At 41.8% G+C, this 16,723-nt stretch overlaps 2 protein-coding genes across 13 annotated transcripts in view; both read right to left on the bottom strand.

The window, feature by feature from the left end:
• Positions 1-3,921, bottom strand: part of MTUS1 (microtubule associated scaffold protein 1) — a 123,005-nt gene extending 119,084 nt beyond the window's left edge. For 3 of the 5 annotated variants that reach the window (XM_065061081.1, XM_065061080.1, XM_065061075.1), the window contains exon 1: positions 3,784-3,921. The gene's annotated coding sequence lies outside the window, so the exon portion shown is untranslated. Of the gene's footprint in view, positions 1-3,299; positions 3,436-3,550; positions 3,689-3,783 lie in introns of those variants that run through there. The other 2 variants (XM_065061077.1, XM_065061078.1) reach the window with 2 other exon arrangements.
• Positions 3,922-5,260: 1,339 nt separating this feature from the next.
• The window catches only part of FGL1 (fibrinogen like 1), a 45,259-nt gene continuing 33,796 nt past the window's right edge, over positions 5,261-16,723 (bottom strand). For all 8 annotated transcript variants that reach the window (XM_065061092.1, XM_021285879.2, XM_021285878.2 and 5 more), the window contains one exon: positions 5,261-14,480. In XM_065061092.1, coding sequence (XP_064917164.1) covers positions 14,402-14,480 — 79 coding nt within the window. In that variant the 3' untranslated portion in view covers positions 5,261-14,401. The remainder of the gene's footprint in view (positions 14,481-16,723) is intronic.

The raw sequence follows: 16,723 nt of genomic DNA on the forward strand, positions 1-16,723 counted from the left end.
ATGAGCTATTGTCCATCTTTTAATAAGATATTTAAGATTTTTAAGATTGCAATGAGAAAAATAGTTGTGAAATCTCAAAATATTCGAAGATGGCAAACCTAGGGGAGCCAGCTAAGGAAGAACAACGGAGACTAAAGAGCTGGTACAAGCTGGCAATGCTCAGATTGCATCATACCATCTACTAACAGCAGCTTTGGTTCTTCCTGACACAAAAACTAAACAGAAAACTAGCTGAAGCAGTTTGAGGTAAGTAACTTAAGCGGAAAACTGCCAGAATCATTAAGGATTAATGCAATTCATCCAAGGGAAGGAAAATTCAATGAAATAAAAATGGAGTTAATATTGGTGCCAGGAACGGGAAAAAAGGGAAAATCATACTGTTCAGTGGAAATTTAAGTCCTGACATACCTTTTTGGTACTGGAAAAATCCCACTTACGTAAGGCTTATAGTTAATATTCTTTTGTCACTTAGACCAAAAAAATTATCAAATAGCATGGACTTTCTTTCAAGTAATAAAGTCTACCTGTGCATAGCCAATGTGGGATAATTCCAGTGACAACAGAGAGAGTAGGAAAGCAGAAAACAACTCTTCCCACGGCTCTATCAGAGCAACTGCTGAGCCTAAAAACATCTTCATACATCAATTCAGAAAAGGAACAAACTCTACAGTGCAAGTACTCCCTCATAAAGAATAAGGCTGTTATCATTCTCACTTGTATGTTTGCTTAAAACAAACTGTACAACAGCCAGTTACACTTCATAAACACCAAGGAAGCACTAACTCTTGTTTCCCCTTCCACAAGAAATCAAATAAAGTAGGATAAAGAGCATGAACCTTGCCCAGCTTTAACTCCAAACTACTGCACAGTCTGAGCACTCCACAAACTCACCAGGAAACCCTCTGAACTCATGGGATACAGGCAACTCTAAAAGGGCTTGATTTTCCCAGTTAAATAGCAAATCAGGATATACCATGAAATTAAATGAGTGTAACAAAATGACCTAAAGAGAAACAGGGACTTCAGGGCCAGCAATCATGTCAGCATTTTCTGCTAGATCATATCGCACATGACACTTTTACTCACGTAGGTATCTCAAAATCACACAATCATGATCCAGCAGTGGCACACCGTAGCATCTTATATGAATGTGTAACACACCACTTTACATGTAGATAGTCTATACATTTAGATATGTATAAAATGCACATATATGTATGAAATATGTATGTTTTTATTTATATATGTATAATATCAGTCCCACAGTCAGGTGGCTAATCTCCATTCCACAGTTTCTATTACAAGTCTAAGTAATTATTTTGCTAGACTACTGAGATAATTAGCTACTTGACATATTAGATTTCAACTCAATACTAAGTTCTACAATTATTAAAAAAAAGTGCCTCCTGGTGCTTGACATTTTTCATAACAATTCACCTATATGTAGGAATCTTGGCTCTTCTAAAAAAGAAACCCACTTCTTCTATACATGATTTCAGACAAAAGTTTGAAACCATAAAATGCAGGAGTTAGAAATGGGAGCCACAAATGCATTTAGAGTGTTATTACTCTGTCAATTCTTGACTTTGTCAAGGCCTTTGCATTGCATTTTTGCAGACTTAGTCTTACAGCTGACATAAATACCTGAGAAGTGACCAAGTAAAATATGTGAGAGGTAGGAAGTTACGCATCCACCAGTGAGGCTTGCTATTTACTGAATCTAAACTGGTAAAAAAGGACCATGAAACAAATTTTAAGGTGCTAGCTACTAAAAGTTTAGCATTTGTTCAACTATTTTTAAGTTACGGAATCTTTACACACACAAACAACTTTACCCTGGATCGGAAAATGCTGCTAGGTAAAGTTCTAGCATCAGAGTTATCAGATTATTATGACCACCTTAATCACATTTCTGAGACAGCCTGATCTGAGCCAGAAATCAGAACTCTGCCATAGTTTAAAAGTGACTGTATGAATTTTAAATACAGCCTTGTTGCCACAGGTACAATTAAGCTCTATAAAAACAGAGCTCAAAAAGCAACCTATTGCTCACCCACAATAATTAGCACTAGGAGAAATAAGTTAGCCCCAGTGGCTGGTCACGCGAGCCAGCTGCGACAGTGCATTGCTGTAGTTCCACAGAAGCATGATGCACCTCACGAGGAATAAACAACTGTTAATACTTGTCTTACTTAATAATCCAGACGGTGAATTCCATCATACTGGTCACCACCGTCCACCTCAAAAAACTGCAGTAATATAAACCAAGCAGGTTAAAGCTTTTCTGTTACCCCCCAAAATGTTTCATTATATGAAAAGCTTACCTCTCCTCAATTTAGAGAGAGGCGTATTACTGCACATTGAGTTTAGAAAAAAAAAGAAGGAAAAGAGTCATTAACCATGAATACCTATTGAGTAAAGTATCACCTGATTTGTTAGACTCTGTATTAACAACATTTTACATTATAGCTACTTTTAGATGAATACCAACCTTAGAATCCATAGGCAACAAACAATCATGATCGATTTTACCTGCCTAAGTGGAAATCATGTATCTGCCACAGTGTGAGACTTCATCTTTTAGATAAGCCCCTGGTGTGGGGTTTAATCAGCTGTACGGTTCACCACATCATAAGCATAAAACAAACACCACCCCCCCCCGCACAGCCTTAGTGCTGGTGGCAGACTGGCAGAGCTGTGTCTGAAGCAAAAAAACTAGATATCCCTAACGAGGAGATGCCCAGTTCTCTGCTTTGATCACATACCAGAAAATGCAGGGGGAGGGTAGATGGGGAAACGAGGCTTGGGTTGTTTTGTTGGAGGGTGTTTGCTGGGGCTTTTTTTGTTTTATTTTCAATATCTGCACTCTCGCCTTGGCCTTGGAACAATGGTATCAAGTTTAAGCTCAATGTCCTTTTCAAACACAGGCTCTCCTTGCCAACCTCGCATGGTATAAATAGCAGCAAGTGGAGAAGCGAGCATTAAAGATATTATTTTAAAATCTCAAGAGTGCCAGTGCCCTCACTGCAGGACTGAAGAGTCTGGGTGCAGAGGCGCAAGCTCCATCAGGCTTGAAACATTTCAGACACGATGTCAGCATTCAACTAGCTAAAAAGCGACACCAGCAATGTACAACTTCTGTATCTTAAAAACAAACAAACAAACAAACAAAAAAACCCACGCACAAAATACAAACCCTCCTCAGCCCAAGCGAGGGCCCCTCAGCGCGGCTCCCGCTGCAGCCGCACCTGCACTCCCAGCAGGGGCTCCGTCCCACAGACCCCGTCCCACAGACCCACCTCCGCGGCGCAGCCAGGAGCCCGGCGGGCGGTTAATCGCCAAGATGAGAACAGACGGGAAAGTCCGAGCAGCAGAGAGCGGCGGCCGCCCCCGGGCCGCGGCACCGACCCACTTCCCCAGCAACACACCTCGGCGCCCGGGCGGATCCCGCCCCGCTCCGCGCCCCGTTATCCGGCCGCCCCCGCAAGCCCGGGCTGAGGTACCGGAGAGGGCTGCAACTAGAACTTTGCTAAAAGAAGTCGGTACTTACGGCGCTTACACACCGTCCCTCACTTTAGCTGGGTTACACACGACAAAGCTGTTCCGGACCGCAGGCACCGCGGCCCCTCCGCCCCCGCGGAGGCCCCAGCAGCGTCGCGTGCGCGGCTGCACCCCTCCGCCGTCTCCCCGCCCCTGCCCAGGCCAGATCGTCCCCAGCGCGGCCCCCAGCCGCCCTCCGGCAGCACCTGCCGCACAGCGGGTCCCGCGCTTCGCTCCCCTCACCTGGCGCCGGGCCGCCCCTGGGCGGTGCTTTTGCCAGCGGGGGCGCGGGGGCTGCCGCCCGGTGCGGGTGGGCCGGCCGCGCTGCGGCGGGCGGCGAGGGAGGCGCAGGTAGCTGAGCGGGGGAACTGGGTCAGCGACTAAAAATACCGCGCGGGAGTGAGGAGAAGGATCTCTCCGCGGCGGACGGAGAGGCTGTCGCCCCTCCCGGGGCTTCGCGGCGGTGCCGGCGCCTTTCCGGGCGGAGCGGGGCCGGGGCGGGGCAGGTGGTCACGGGCAGCCGGCGACCTTGCCCCGGCCAGGCAAGGTGCGCTAGTTCAAAGTCACAACCGACGACGACAAAACCCTCCCGGATTTCAGTGTTTAAACCGCGTGCGGGTTCACAGGGAGCGTGTGGGGTGAGCAGTCTGCAGATGTGCCGTGGCTGCAGGGCCGGGCCGCTGCCTTCCCGCCCCGCGGCCCGGCCGGGAGTAAAATCACCCGCCTCGGGGAGCGGCAGGTCAGGACGGGCCGCATTCCCCCGGCACGGCCCGAGCTGCGCCGCGCTGCCCCCCGGCCCGGGGCTCCGCGGGAGGTGGCTGGCTGGCCTCGTCATGCCCAGGGCTGCCGTCCCGAACGAGGGAGTGGGGAAAACGCAGATTGTTCCTGCGAGTCAGCTCAGAGGTGTCGTGGGTCTGCGGTTAGCGTGATGGCACACAGCAACACTGAGGCAAGATCCAGGGTGCAACAACAAGAAATCCCAGGAGGTTCTGGCTTAATTTTCCCCATAGCCTAAGCACAATGCTGGGCTTGCACTAACCTTTGCATTTATGCAAAACAGTTTACAAATGCAAACCACATAGCAAGTGTCTGAGTTCAGTAGTGATGGGCCACAACTTCACCTCTACCTTTTAGCAGCTTGTCTGCAATATTGCTGCTGCTTCTTTGTGCTTGACATCCTGGGTTCGACTGGCAGTAGGGCCAATGCTTCACTCTGGGATCCATCCCCTCGGGGGTGTCAGCAGGTACCTTCCATGCCAGCCTCCCTGACCCCATGGAGTAACTGCTCGGGATTTGGCACTGAAGTGGTGTGTTCAGCTGGTGATGCTGCCCATAACATGAGGCAGAAAGGGCAAATCTGTTTTCCCATCTTTACAAAGCCCCCAAAAGTAAGCTTTGCCTAGATGACGTGGAAGGAGGAGAAGCTTTCACATGCCAGCAGGGCTGGAGACGCTTACCTGGTGTGTCTGGTGCATGAGGGCACAGCAGCCCTCAGGCTCACAGTGTGCCCATGGGGGAGTTTGTATCCAGGACAGATTGGGTGACTCCATAGGAAATACTTTCTTGACATCAAGCTAATTCCCTGACCTTCCCCTCCACCCTCCGGTACTATATACAGTTGTTGGCTATTTATATATGTGATGAATATGATTCAGAGTTAAACATCCCAGGAAGACACTGAATCTCTCAACCTAATAATTAAAAAAGGAATACAGCATGATTGCTTTGTTTCATCACCACATGAAAGAGCACTATTTATTTCTATTGTGGTTAGCTTAGTAGTAACAAACAAAATATTTTATTCCCATCCATGAAAAGCAATCTTGCCCATCTTTATGGGCTTCATCCCAAGCATGCTGGAGTCAGTAGTATTACACACGGGCTTTCGGTTAGCACATGATTGCAAATCTAGTGAGCTGGATTAGAGCAAGAGCGCTTTTGGGCTACAAGACTGGGCATTGTACAAGACTTGGCCACCCCGAGAGGGAATAATGCCAATCTTTAGTGAGGGACTCCAGACCTTGAGAGGCAAATCCTTCAGTAGCACAGCTGAAGCACCCTGGCAGGAGCCCTCTGCTGTGGCTGGACGTGTGGAGCAAGGGATATCGTGAGATTTTTGTGGTGTCATTGGATTACTGCTCATGTGGAACTGAGTGATAGATGGTTTACATAGCCAGCCTTTTAGCAAAGTTCACAGGCATGGCTCCAACTGTATATATCGAGGCTAATCTCAATTACAACTTAAAAATGCCTCTGTCTTTGTCACTGTGGGGATGGTCTGGAAAGTATCGACTGATCGCTACAGCTGAAAGCTTGTCATGTTGATCTTTATCCCACCAAAGATCACAGTTCATTCAGCGTTCACTGCAACCACTCCACTCTGATGGCTCTTTCATTTTTCTTGGGTTTGTTTGTCTAGGCCTTTCATATAGCAGTAATCAATGGTAAAAATCAATTTAAAAAATAGAGACTTGGATTATTTTAAAATGAGGTAATAACAAGCAAATTCAGGAACAGTTGCACTGGTGTTCCTTTAAAATCTTCCCACCTGGGAAGTTGGTATTCATGTTGATGGTGATAGTTGAAATCACAACATGGTGGAAAATTTTGTCAAATCTAATCAAAGAGGATTTCAAAGTGGCCAAAGACTCTCACTGCAGAAGAAGGAACTAGAGGGGACACTGAGGTCTATATGATTTCCATTTTTTGCATTGTTTGTCCTTGGAAGTCCCTTTACTGGGATTCTAATCAAAAGCTGTTGGAAAACAGTTGTTCTGATCAAAACCTCGTGACAGCCCTTTCTTCTCTTGCTAAGTAGTCATGAAATGACTTTTGCTTTTCTGCCTTTTTTTTTCCCTCCTCAGCTCTTCTGGTCCATGCATTTTGAGTTTCATGAACTCATATGAGGAAGACTGCAGTATCAGGTCACTGAATGTTGAAAAAGGAGGGAAGGAAAAGATAAAGAAGAGGGAAGAAAAGAAAAAAAACTTACATGAGGAAGATATTAGAAGACAAAGGATGACAAGGAAGGTCACCAAGACCACAAAGAGGGATAAAGCATGGGAAATAATTGGAGAGACCAAAGCAAGGGGTGACTATCACAATAGGTGGGAAAGAGAAGAAATGGAGTAACAGATAGTGTTTTATATCTTTCTTTACTTCTTGTCAATAGTCAGGAGTAGGCTCCATGAATGCTGCTGAAGGGGCTGGAAAGAAAAACTACCCCAAGATGGGTGTATGTCTGCCTTTAATAATAGATGTGATTGCAGCAGGTATCAATAATTTGAAATGGTACCAGGTAATGTGAGTATCAATAACAGTAAAAATGCAGCAGCACAGGATGGCCAAATCTGTGTCCTGTTGGTATCCAAGGTAATGGATGGTTTTGAATAGGTTATTAGGGAACTCACTCGGTTTCAGATCCTGACTCTTATGGTTGCTTGTTTACTTTAATATTATATGGTAATCGGCTAGAAAAGCAGACTTGTAACAGGGATTGAAATTCAAATTTCTCCGCTCCCAGCTAGGAACCTCAATTGTTGCACTGCAAAGTGATGCCTTGCTTCCCTGGCCCAATGAATGTGGATTAGGTTGTTCAGAATAACAGCCTTTCGGCATGCACAATGAGAGGCATTCCTCCCAGCTAGCCTCTGGCTTGGTGACGAAGGGGATTTCCTTGGAAGTGCCAGACAGGGATTCAGTGTTGTCCTTAAGATCCACCTTTTTAGCTGCTGAGAGGACCTCTTCTTCCTCCTATCACGCTTTTGAAAAATGCTGAAGTCTAGAGTGCAGACCCTGCTCCAGCATAACTCAAGCATTAAATGTTTTAGATGCCAAGAAGGTTGTAGTTGCAGTGTCAGTAACTGGTAACGCAGGTGCTTCTTATGCTGGCTGTTAGAGATTCTGGTCCAAGGTACCAACACTCCTGGTGTGGTGGGGAGTGGGAGCACCTGGCCCAGAGCTGGGAGCTCCTGGCTAGAAAACCAGTGCCAGAATGTGGGGGTTGTAGCTCTTAACATTGCAACAGCTTGGTCTGTGGTGGATTTATAGACTCTGCAAAGTCTTGGTTGTATTTGGGAAAACACTATGTTGCGGATTTTTTCATGTTACACAGCAGAGTGTACACAGGTAATTCTTGGTATGGGGAGGCTGACTTCTGTCAGGTAACACTCCAGCAGGCTGGGGGTTAATGTACTCTGTTGTGATTTTTTTTTTTTAATTGAGGTGGAGAGGGGGCCAGTGGAGACATGTAATGAATGTCAATAACTGCATTTAATTTCTTTGGCAAATGGTAGGTACTGTTCCCTTTTGCTTACACAGTCTACATTTAACGTACTGCATAAGATAAAGCAAACCTTTGTGGAGGCCAGTGCCAATTTTGGTTGAAGAAAAGTATAGCACTACAGTTGAAAGTCTTCATTATCTTCTGAGGCTCAATTACTAATGAATATTCTTTGATTTTTGTTACCACACACTTCACATTCATATGACTTATTTTCCGCCCAAGGCCTATTTGAATAAAATTGTATATTTCCTGCGTTGACAACATACTGATGATGTATGGTAGAGAACATCATTAGGAGTAGCCCTGCTGAAAACGTTGAAAATGTCTTTGGATGGTAATTTGGGCTCGATCGTGTAATTTTACTAGTGATTTTACCTGTCATGGCTACAAATAAAATCATTCTAAGAATTCCTGGTACTTCTCCTCCACAGTTCAGAAGATAATTAGTCACACTGTGTATCCCCACAAAAAATATTGGTGGACAGATCAGAGATCTCTGGGCTAAATTAATCCTGTAAGTAATTTTTTTTTCATATGCTTTTCACTAAAAGTTTAGTCCTCTGCTTATAAGGAGCACTGGTGGAGAACTAGAATACTCTTAATGCTTTAACTGTTACACTAATTGTAGTTCACTTGATTCCCTAAGGTAATAAAACTCTTCCTATCGTGGGCCATTATCTGTTAGATAAACCCCCTACATTGTATCTGTTATTAATGATTTATTCCTCCATTATTCTTAAATGTACATTAAGGAATTGGCTCATGGTTTCTAGCACAATTCATATGAACAACTGTTCAATAAATTTTTTGAAACATTTTCTTATGGCAAATAAAGTAATAAGGCAAACATTAAGTTTAATCTTCTATGAAGTTAAGATATCACTTTAACCATTTTATTAATATTTTGAGAAATCTAGAGATTTCCTTCCCAATATTAGTGATTGAGAATGTATATTATTCTTCTAGACTAATTACTTTTCTGTTTTTTCTAGTTAGAAAAAAAATTGCCTAATTTTCCCCATTTACTTCTTTAGTATCATTTCAGTGAGCTTACGTAGCCATATGAAGAATGACAACTTTGCTGTTTTGTAGCTACAGTTATTACCCCTTTGTATTTTTCACATATGTGGTTTCCTAAACAAATATACCTTCACATAAGTGGATTTATGCAAAAATACCAAATATGATTATTTGTCTAAGAGGAAAAAAAAGAAGATTTTATAGTGAACATGACAACCCAGTAGACATCTTTAAAACATTATTTTCAATCCATGTGAGTACAATTGAGAATTTAATTGCCTTTGCCAAGGCACTAGGGAAGGGATATTACAGCAAGAGAGATGCTAAACTTTGCACAAAGTACACTGGCTGGGAGGATGGCTGATAGGAAAGGTTCAGTCACAGATCACGTGAAGAAGATGTTTGAGAGATTCATATATTGCAACAATGTGAGGATTTCCAGTCAGTGCTATTCTTTGTAGATGTCAAGAAATGACCGAGCAGAAAGAAAATTTAGAATTCTGGTTTTCAGCCATGCTGAACTGGAGCTGATGTTTAAATAACCACAAGGGAAGTAATTTGATGAATGACTTGGTGAGAGGAGGGGGAAGAAGAGACTTGTGAGAAAAGTGCCTAGAGATGCTGGCTGGATCTCTCTGCAGGTGGGACTAGTTGATGTGATAAAGGGACAATGGTTGACAACAAATTTCTGTGGCACCCCATAGTACATCAGAGTAGACGTTGGAGGAGATCTCCAAACACGACGCTGGCAGATGAGTCAGAAAGCTGGAGAAGGAGTGGGAGATAATCTGGGTGTTAGAGACAGTAAACAGGGAATGGAGTCTTCCACTCTGGAGTGCAGGGTGAAAAGCAGCCAGCACAACACATTCTTACTTTTTTCTATTACTGATTGTTTCTTTGCACTTTTATTTTTTGCCTTTGTTTTTTTTTTTTTTTTTCTTTAAAGGAAAACAGCTTTTCTTCTAAAAGTCTCAGGATCTTTCTGTTCAAGGAGCCATCTGTGGGCAAGAAATGAAGGTGAAGATAAAATTCCAATAAAACACGTGCACAGAACTAATTGGAAGTGCTTCTTCCCAGGAAACAAGTGCTCCTGAGCCTTTAAGGGCTATGCCTCAGCAGCAGCTCCAAGATACAGACCATCAGCTATATGAAGAGCGGTTGACAGGGGCCTGCAGAAGAATTATTGGCACTAAGACATATTAAAGGGAAACTAATAGAGCAGGGGTATCAAACTCATTTTCGCTGGGGGCCACATCAACCTTGCAGTTGCCTTCAAAGGGCTAAATGTAATTTTAGGACTGTATAAATGTAGGAGTAGTATAAATGGGAGGCTGATGTGGCCCCCAGTGAAAATCAGTTTGACACCCGTCTAATAGAGAAAAAGGTTACACACTCAGTTTCCTTTCCTACTTTTCAGTGGTTTCATCACTAGATCACTATAGACTTAATGTTTTGAAGAAATAATATTTTGATGAAGTAAAACTAATTCCATTCTTATCTGTAGCAGGTCAACTGTTTAAATGGTGCTGAATATTATTTCCTTCTGTCACTCTTCTGTGATTAAGGAACACAAAATCGTATTACTATTGCACCTCCCCAGTGTGAGGCCTGGATGTGAGAAACAGCAGGGTTTAGCAAGTATCCTTTGCACAGTAGAAAATGTGGACATGGGGATGAATAGGCTGTTAGTCAGCAGCAAATACACAATGATGTGACTTGTTCTGACAGGAGAGAAGGCAAAGCCAACTCGGACATGGTTTGCCTATAGCAAATGCAAAGTAATACATGCTGACAATTCCTGCAGACCAGCTGATGTGTAGTTAAGTTGTTAATAGGTACTAACTTGATGGTGCTTCTGAGCTCACAAGACCATGTAACGTAGTGTACCATGCTGCCGTTTGCTTAAACCCTGTGCCATCACTAATGGGATTTTTCCTGGTCTTTCTGTAGGCTTCTATGAGTTTCAGATCTCTATGTTTGGGAATGTGTATTGCATTAGACACACAGCACCTTAATGCTGCAAGCTACGCTAGTATTCATACTAATTAGAAATAGGTATGGTGTATGAAAGAACAGAGAAATGGGAGTAATTCTGTGTGATAAAGGTAGTGGGTACTAAACAGAAACCTGCACCAACAAAACAGAGAGGAAAAACCTCAAAGCTGGTTCTGTGTGGCAAGGTGTCCCCATCTGAGTCTCACTGAAACAGAATGGAACAAAGCAATGTTGTGAGGAGGCTGCATTGCAGCAGCCCATGGCAGGATTTAGCACTGATTGCTCAAAAGGGAACTGCTAAAGGTGAAAAGTCAGATAGCTGGAGAATGAAACCCTTTCCTTTTCTCTTTCCTCATCATTGCTAAAATGGACAGATGAATTCCAACATTAATGAAGGGACAGCATGTGCTTTCGATTTGGTGATTGAAAGTGAATGCTGTTCTGTATGCATGAAAGGTTACTGAATGGACAATAAGAGACTCAGGGAAAACAAGAAAACACAAAACAAGCCTTTTCTGCATGTGATTTTTAAGAAATGGCATGCATCCAATGGGAGCAAGAAAATGAATGTAGATTTAGGACTTCTTCCCTCCTGGGTGGTAACACAAGCCAAAGGGAAGAAGATGAGAAAACACATATGGAATTTAGAGTGAAAATAATCCAATGGGGAAAAAAATTACATTTTTTTAAATTTGCACTTAATGTGTTTTAGTCCATTGTAGCATAGATCACTTAGAGGTCTTACATGAAGTCATGTCTGACCCAATCCTTAGTTTGCTTAGAACAAGTCTGATGTGCTATTTTTGCTCCCCCCAATACTCATTCTAACTGACCAAAGTAACTTTGCTAGGGAAAAAAAAACACAACTTCAATGCAACACCCTGGAAAACTCTTGTTCTGGGCATAGTTTTAATGGCTGGACAGGCCTTTTGTAAGAAAATTCAGTTCTGTCTAGGGCTTAAGCCACTCGACTTTACCATTTGGACAAGATTACTGTTGCATCAGGTGTTTCTGGAATAAGAATATTACTTTGTTGTAAAATTGCAGGTAAATGAGAAAGGTCACACATGCATTGTCTGTCTACAGCACTCCTCTCCTAGGATGCAGTAGGATTTATCTCGATATTTCATGCTGTAAAGATATTGTAAATAAATGAAGCTATTAATAAACCAGATAAATTTTGAGTTAATATTTTAGATGTGTTAATTTTGGCTGTTGTGCAGTCTTAAGGATTCATTGGAAATATAATGAATTGTAACAAAAAGCCAAACATATAAAGTTACAAACTCCTTAACATTGCCTCGGCAATCTACTTCTTTCTTTGTTTTCACTTCAGTTCCTTTTTCTGATAAACCAGTAGTCCTGGATAGGAGGAAAAGTTAAAACGGAGCAGGAATGAACATGCTCCTTTCTTCATTGCTAGCTACTTGCTTTGTCTTAGCTGAACTCAAGACTAGCATGTAGATAAGCCACCAAGACGCAATGTTGGAATGTTTTGAAGACATCAGTTTATTTGCACAAGGGATTATAAAAACATGTATGTTTTCTATTGTGACGAGCTTCTGAGTCAGAGCTGGAATGTGCAGCAGAAGAGGACTCATCCCTGCTGCCCCACATGGCGCCCTCCTTAACCACAATCTCTTGCTCAGCCTCCTATTAGTGGGCATTTGTCAGTTTTTGTAATTTTCCACAGTCTGAAATGCAAACTGTAGTAACAAATAGCATTTTCTTAGCCCCTATGTATTACTAGAATTCTCCAAGGAATCCTTTTACGCCTGACTTTTTTTCCCCACTTCGTTATGTATCACAGAAAACTGAAATACTGTACTATGCCCATTGAGTTGTACTTCTGGATTTGATTTGCCATTTATGATGAGCAGCTCGCAGAGTGTTTAAAATGGCTACAGGAGGTGGCACTTTTATTAAAAGTTACTGATCCTGTCTCTCTCTGTGAATATTGATATAATGGATGGTGGCGTCAGCTAGAGCCAATTACTTCCTGCTGTTCAGCGCTGCTGTCTCTGTGGAAGGTGAAGCCACAGGCTTTGTTAATTAATCATGCCAGTCTAGAAACTGAAGACAGTAAGGGCTAAGGATAGTGAAGCCTCCTGCTATAGTCAGCACTTATTTCCTTTAAATACACAGCCTGGATGTAAGCTAGCAAAGATAATATTTTTGGGAGAACTCTGGGCATTTTAAATATACCCTCACACACTCGTGCAGTGCACCTCTCCCAGAATGAATTCAACACCATGGAAAATGCTTCTGAAATGGAGCCATTCTGCTGCCTTAAACCAGTATGCAGACAGTGCACAAAAGCCTTAACCTTGCTTCCTATGTTTATATAGTTTAAGAACTGCTGCTAGTAAGGTTTTATCCAAGTGAAAAGGCTGAAGGTTCCTGAATATAGACGCAAATCAGACAGAACTAGTAGCCTACGCAGGTAATAGATTAACACATAGTCCTTGAATTACAAGTTTCCTGAGGAGGTTTCAAAGAGCTCTGTAAAATGGTTATTTCTCTCATACATGAGGAGAGTATCAAAGAGTTCAGCGACTTGATACCTTATACAAAAAAAAATCAGAGGTGATGGGAAAAACATTCATTCTCACTCTTACACAAATTCTAGGTTTCACTTCTTATGAATACATGTGGTTTATATTCTTCTTCATATTAAGAAAATGAGATCATGGGTCAGAAGAGTTCCAGATTTTTTCTGTCTTTCAAAATCTATATGTCCCAGAGAAGGGATTTTAATTTTGGTCACTTATTCTCTTCCCACTACGACTAGACTCCTTGATGGTAAAACGGGCAGTGAAATAAACGGTACTGCAATACTCTTTTCTTTCAGAGAATAATAGAGGCTTTGCTTAAAATATTTCTTTTTATCATATAATCAAAGAAACATGTTTGTAGCTGAAGATTTATGTCACAACATTTCCAAGAAGCAGTCTGCTGAAACTTCTTTGTTTTTAATGAGTAAGCATAAATATACCCCAGTGAAGGCTTTCTCTGGTATGACATCCGAGTCACTTGCATTTAAATTAGTGGGTCAGCAAGAAAGGACAGTGGAACCTTTTATTAGCAGCTGACTTCTCTTGAGTCTCATTTTACACTTTTGGTTCCAGCACTGTTCAACTGAAAGGAGATACTGTAGGTAAAATAAAGGAGGTGAATAACAAAGACAAGGCAGGTGCCAGACATCAGCTTCCACTGCATTCTTCAAAAATATCTGTATCCTCACTGATATTATAAAGAACCATAATGCAGCAAGTGTCTTTGTGAATCAGATAGTCTTTTGTATTCTCTGGTAAGAGCTTTACATGAGCAAAGTTTATGATAGAGTTCAGTACTGTTTTAAAGCTGTCTTAGATGAAGAAGCTGCCCATCAAGTAAGAAACAAAGGTAATTATCCATATAAATTCTGTTTCACCTGCCGAAGTTGTTATGGTGGTGCTGTTCTCTAAGGAAATCCATATTTTCTGTACAATTGCTTTGTGATGCACTAGAAGACCTCAAGCGTTCTGTCAAGAACTCTTCCTGTGTTGGACGGCCTGATGCTCATTCCTCATCTTTTGTGATGGTGTTCTTTGAAAAGCTGCACGATGTCTTAATTTCTCTTGAATTTTGAATTTGGGGGCTAATTAGTGTACAAATGACAGAGATATTGTGAGACCTATATAGAGAATGTACATATAGCTTGTTATCACATGCATCAGTAAGTAAGTCTGAGATGTCATGGGCAAACTCTTCATTGCTTTCCAGCTCTAGCTGGACATAAGTGCAGATATTTTCATTGTTCTGGTAACAAAGGAGAAGGTTGTTGATCATCTGTATATGATCAGTTACAGAGCACATGCAGACTTACAGGGCTATACTCTTGATAGAATGCTATATAATGAAAATGGCCAATACCTTTTTAATGAGAAAGTATAATGATATAAAGGCTTTGTTGTTAAAGCTGTGTTTTCTTTAGGATAGTAAATGATCTGTGTGAGGAGCACATGACAAGCCTAATTGATCCCCAGTGTAACTTTACTGGACTGAGTTGATTTGTACAAGACTATTTTTCTTCATTCTTTTGGGGAGAGGAAAAAAAGAAGTTAAGAAATACATAGCTGGGAACGTGTCTGGTTAGTATCTTATATATGAAACTTTTATGCCAGGTTCAGAGGCTCAAGTGATTTAGTTTAATGTTGGGGAGTTAGAGACATATAAAGTGGAATCTAAAGTTGTTGTCATTGCTTGCAAATACTAATGACTTTGTGTTACTAATTACTTTTTTTCAAGTTGTGTAAGCAGAAAAAAGAAGCCCTTCCTTCAATACCCTAGAGCTTTTTGCTTAGAAATTTTAAGTTGCGTGACTTGTGTTCTTCCAGATGGGTGTGATTTTTCTGTTTCCTTTATTTATGTACTGAGTCAGAGGTGGTAGTGAAACCAACTCAGAAGCTGTTAAGCCCCTTATTAGAAAGAGTCGATAAGAGGAATAGATGAGAACTGTGCCGAGATCTTTAATGAAGCATGCTGTATAACAGAGGTAGAAGATTCAGTGACAGAGGACTGGAACAATTTGAATCAGCATTCTTTAAAAAACTTCCATGGGATCCCAATCATTAAAATCCCCTTCATTGCAAGATATAATGTTAGAACATCTTTCAAGTCTTAATAATTCAAGCTTAGATATTATCCTGTAGAGTGAGACTTGCAAGACTTTCTAGCGCTTATGTGCAGAATGAATTTTAAATTTGCTGGGTACCACATGGACAACCCACTGATTTCAGGGAGGGTGCTTTTCCCAGATGGGTGTATGGCATTTTGTCAGGAGATGGATTTCCTGCTCTCCCTTGCAGTGAATTCACCACACCACAAGCACTTATTTCATCCTTCTGGTGCCACAAGCGTTCATAAAATCTCAGCTTCTTGATCACGAGAAGCGTTCAAATGCGTTATTATTTATGTTATGATATAAAGATGGGCCTCACTCCAGTAGAAGTTCCCTTGAATTTCATGGTAGTTGAGATGTGAAAAATAGAAAGAGATCACGTCAGACAAGAACAGCAGAGGAACCATTGCAGGAACACAGCAGTGCAGATATGCTAGTCCAGGTAGTGCTGGGAACTTGCACAGTATAGTTTCTGTTTGCATATCACCAGAAGATACCAACTACTCTTGTAATGTGAGGCTTTTTAAATTAAAGAGACCACAATTTAACTGCATAAATGTGCCATACCTCGAGATAATTAGATGCTGTGAATTTTCATAGGGTTTAAGTAACCGCAGAAACTCATGTATGATTTCAAAAGTCAGCTGAAACGTTTTTTTACTTATTTTTTATCATTTAGTAATTAAGTTAATCAGGAGAAATGTTTGTACTACAAATGTGGTATTGCCTAAGAAAATACATGTACAGAGCACCATCTAGTGCAGGATATCACTAACATAAAAGCCCTTCTGTTCATATGTGACTTGTCTGCCTTTAGCTAATTTAATATGAACTATCATCGTGCAGAAAGTGCCAGCCCAGTGGCTCCTATGGCAATAGAATTTTGCAATTACATGGGAGACTATGGATTGAAAATTACTTGTGACCTTTTGCAAGGACAATAAAATTGGATGCACTGAAACTGAGGTAATAATTTGAGAAAACCATACACTTTACGAGTAATCTGCTTATCTTTCTGCCCACGGTGTTGGGTAATATATTCATTACAATAATTCAATCCAACCTGTTTTATAAACTAGGTTGGACACTGATTGTCACAATAGATTTAGAGACCAAACTGTCATTTTAGGTGCCTTAAGGACACCGTCTAGCTCCTCACAGCCTTTGCTCAGCTCCTACAGAACCTCAGAGCCACCCAGATTTCTCAAGCCAGGCATGCA

Source organism: Columba livia, chromosome 4 (assembly GCF_036013475.1).
Source record: "Columba livia isolate bColLiv1 breed racing homer chromosome 4, bColLiv1.pat.W.v2, whole genome shotgun sequence".
Taxonomy (NCBI): domain Eukaryota; kingdom Metazoa; phylum Chordata; class Aves; order Columbiformes; family Columbidae; genus Columba; species Columba livia.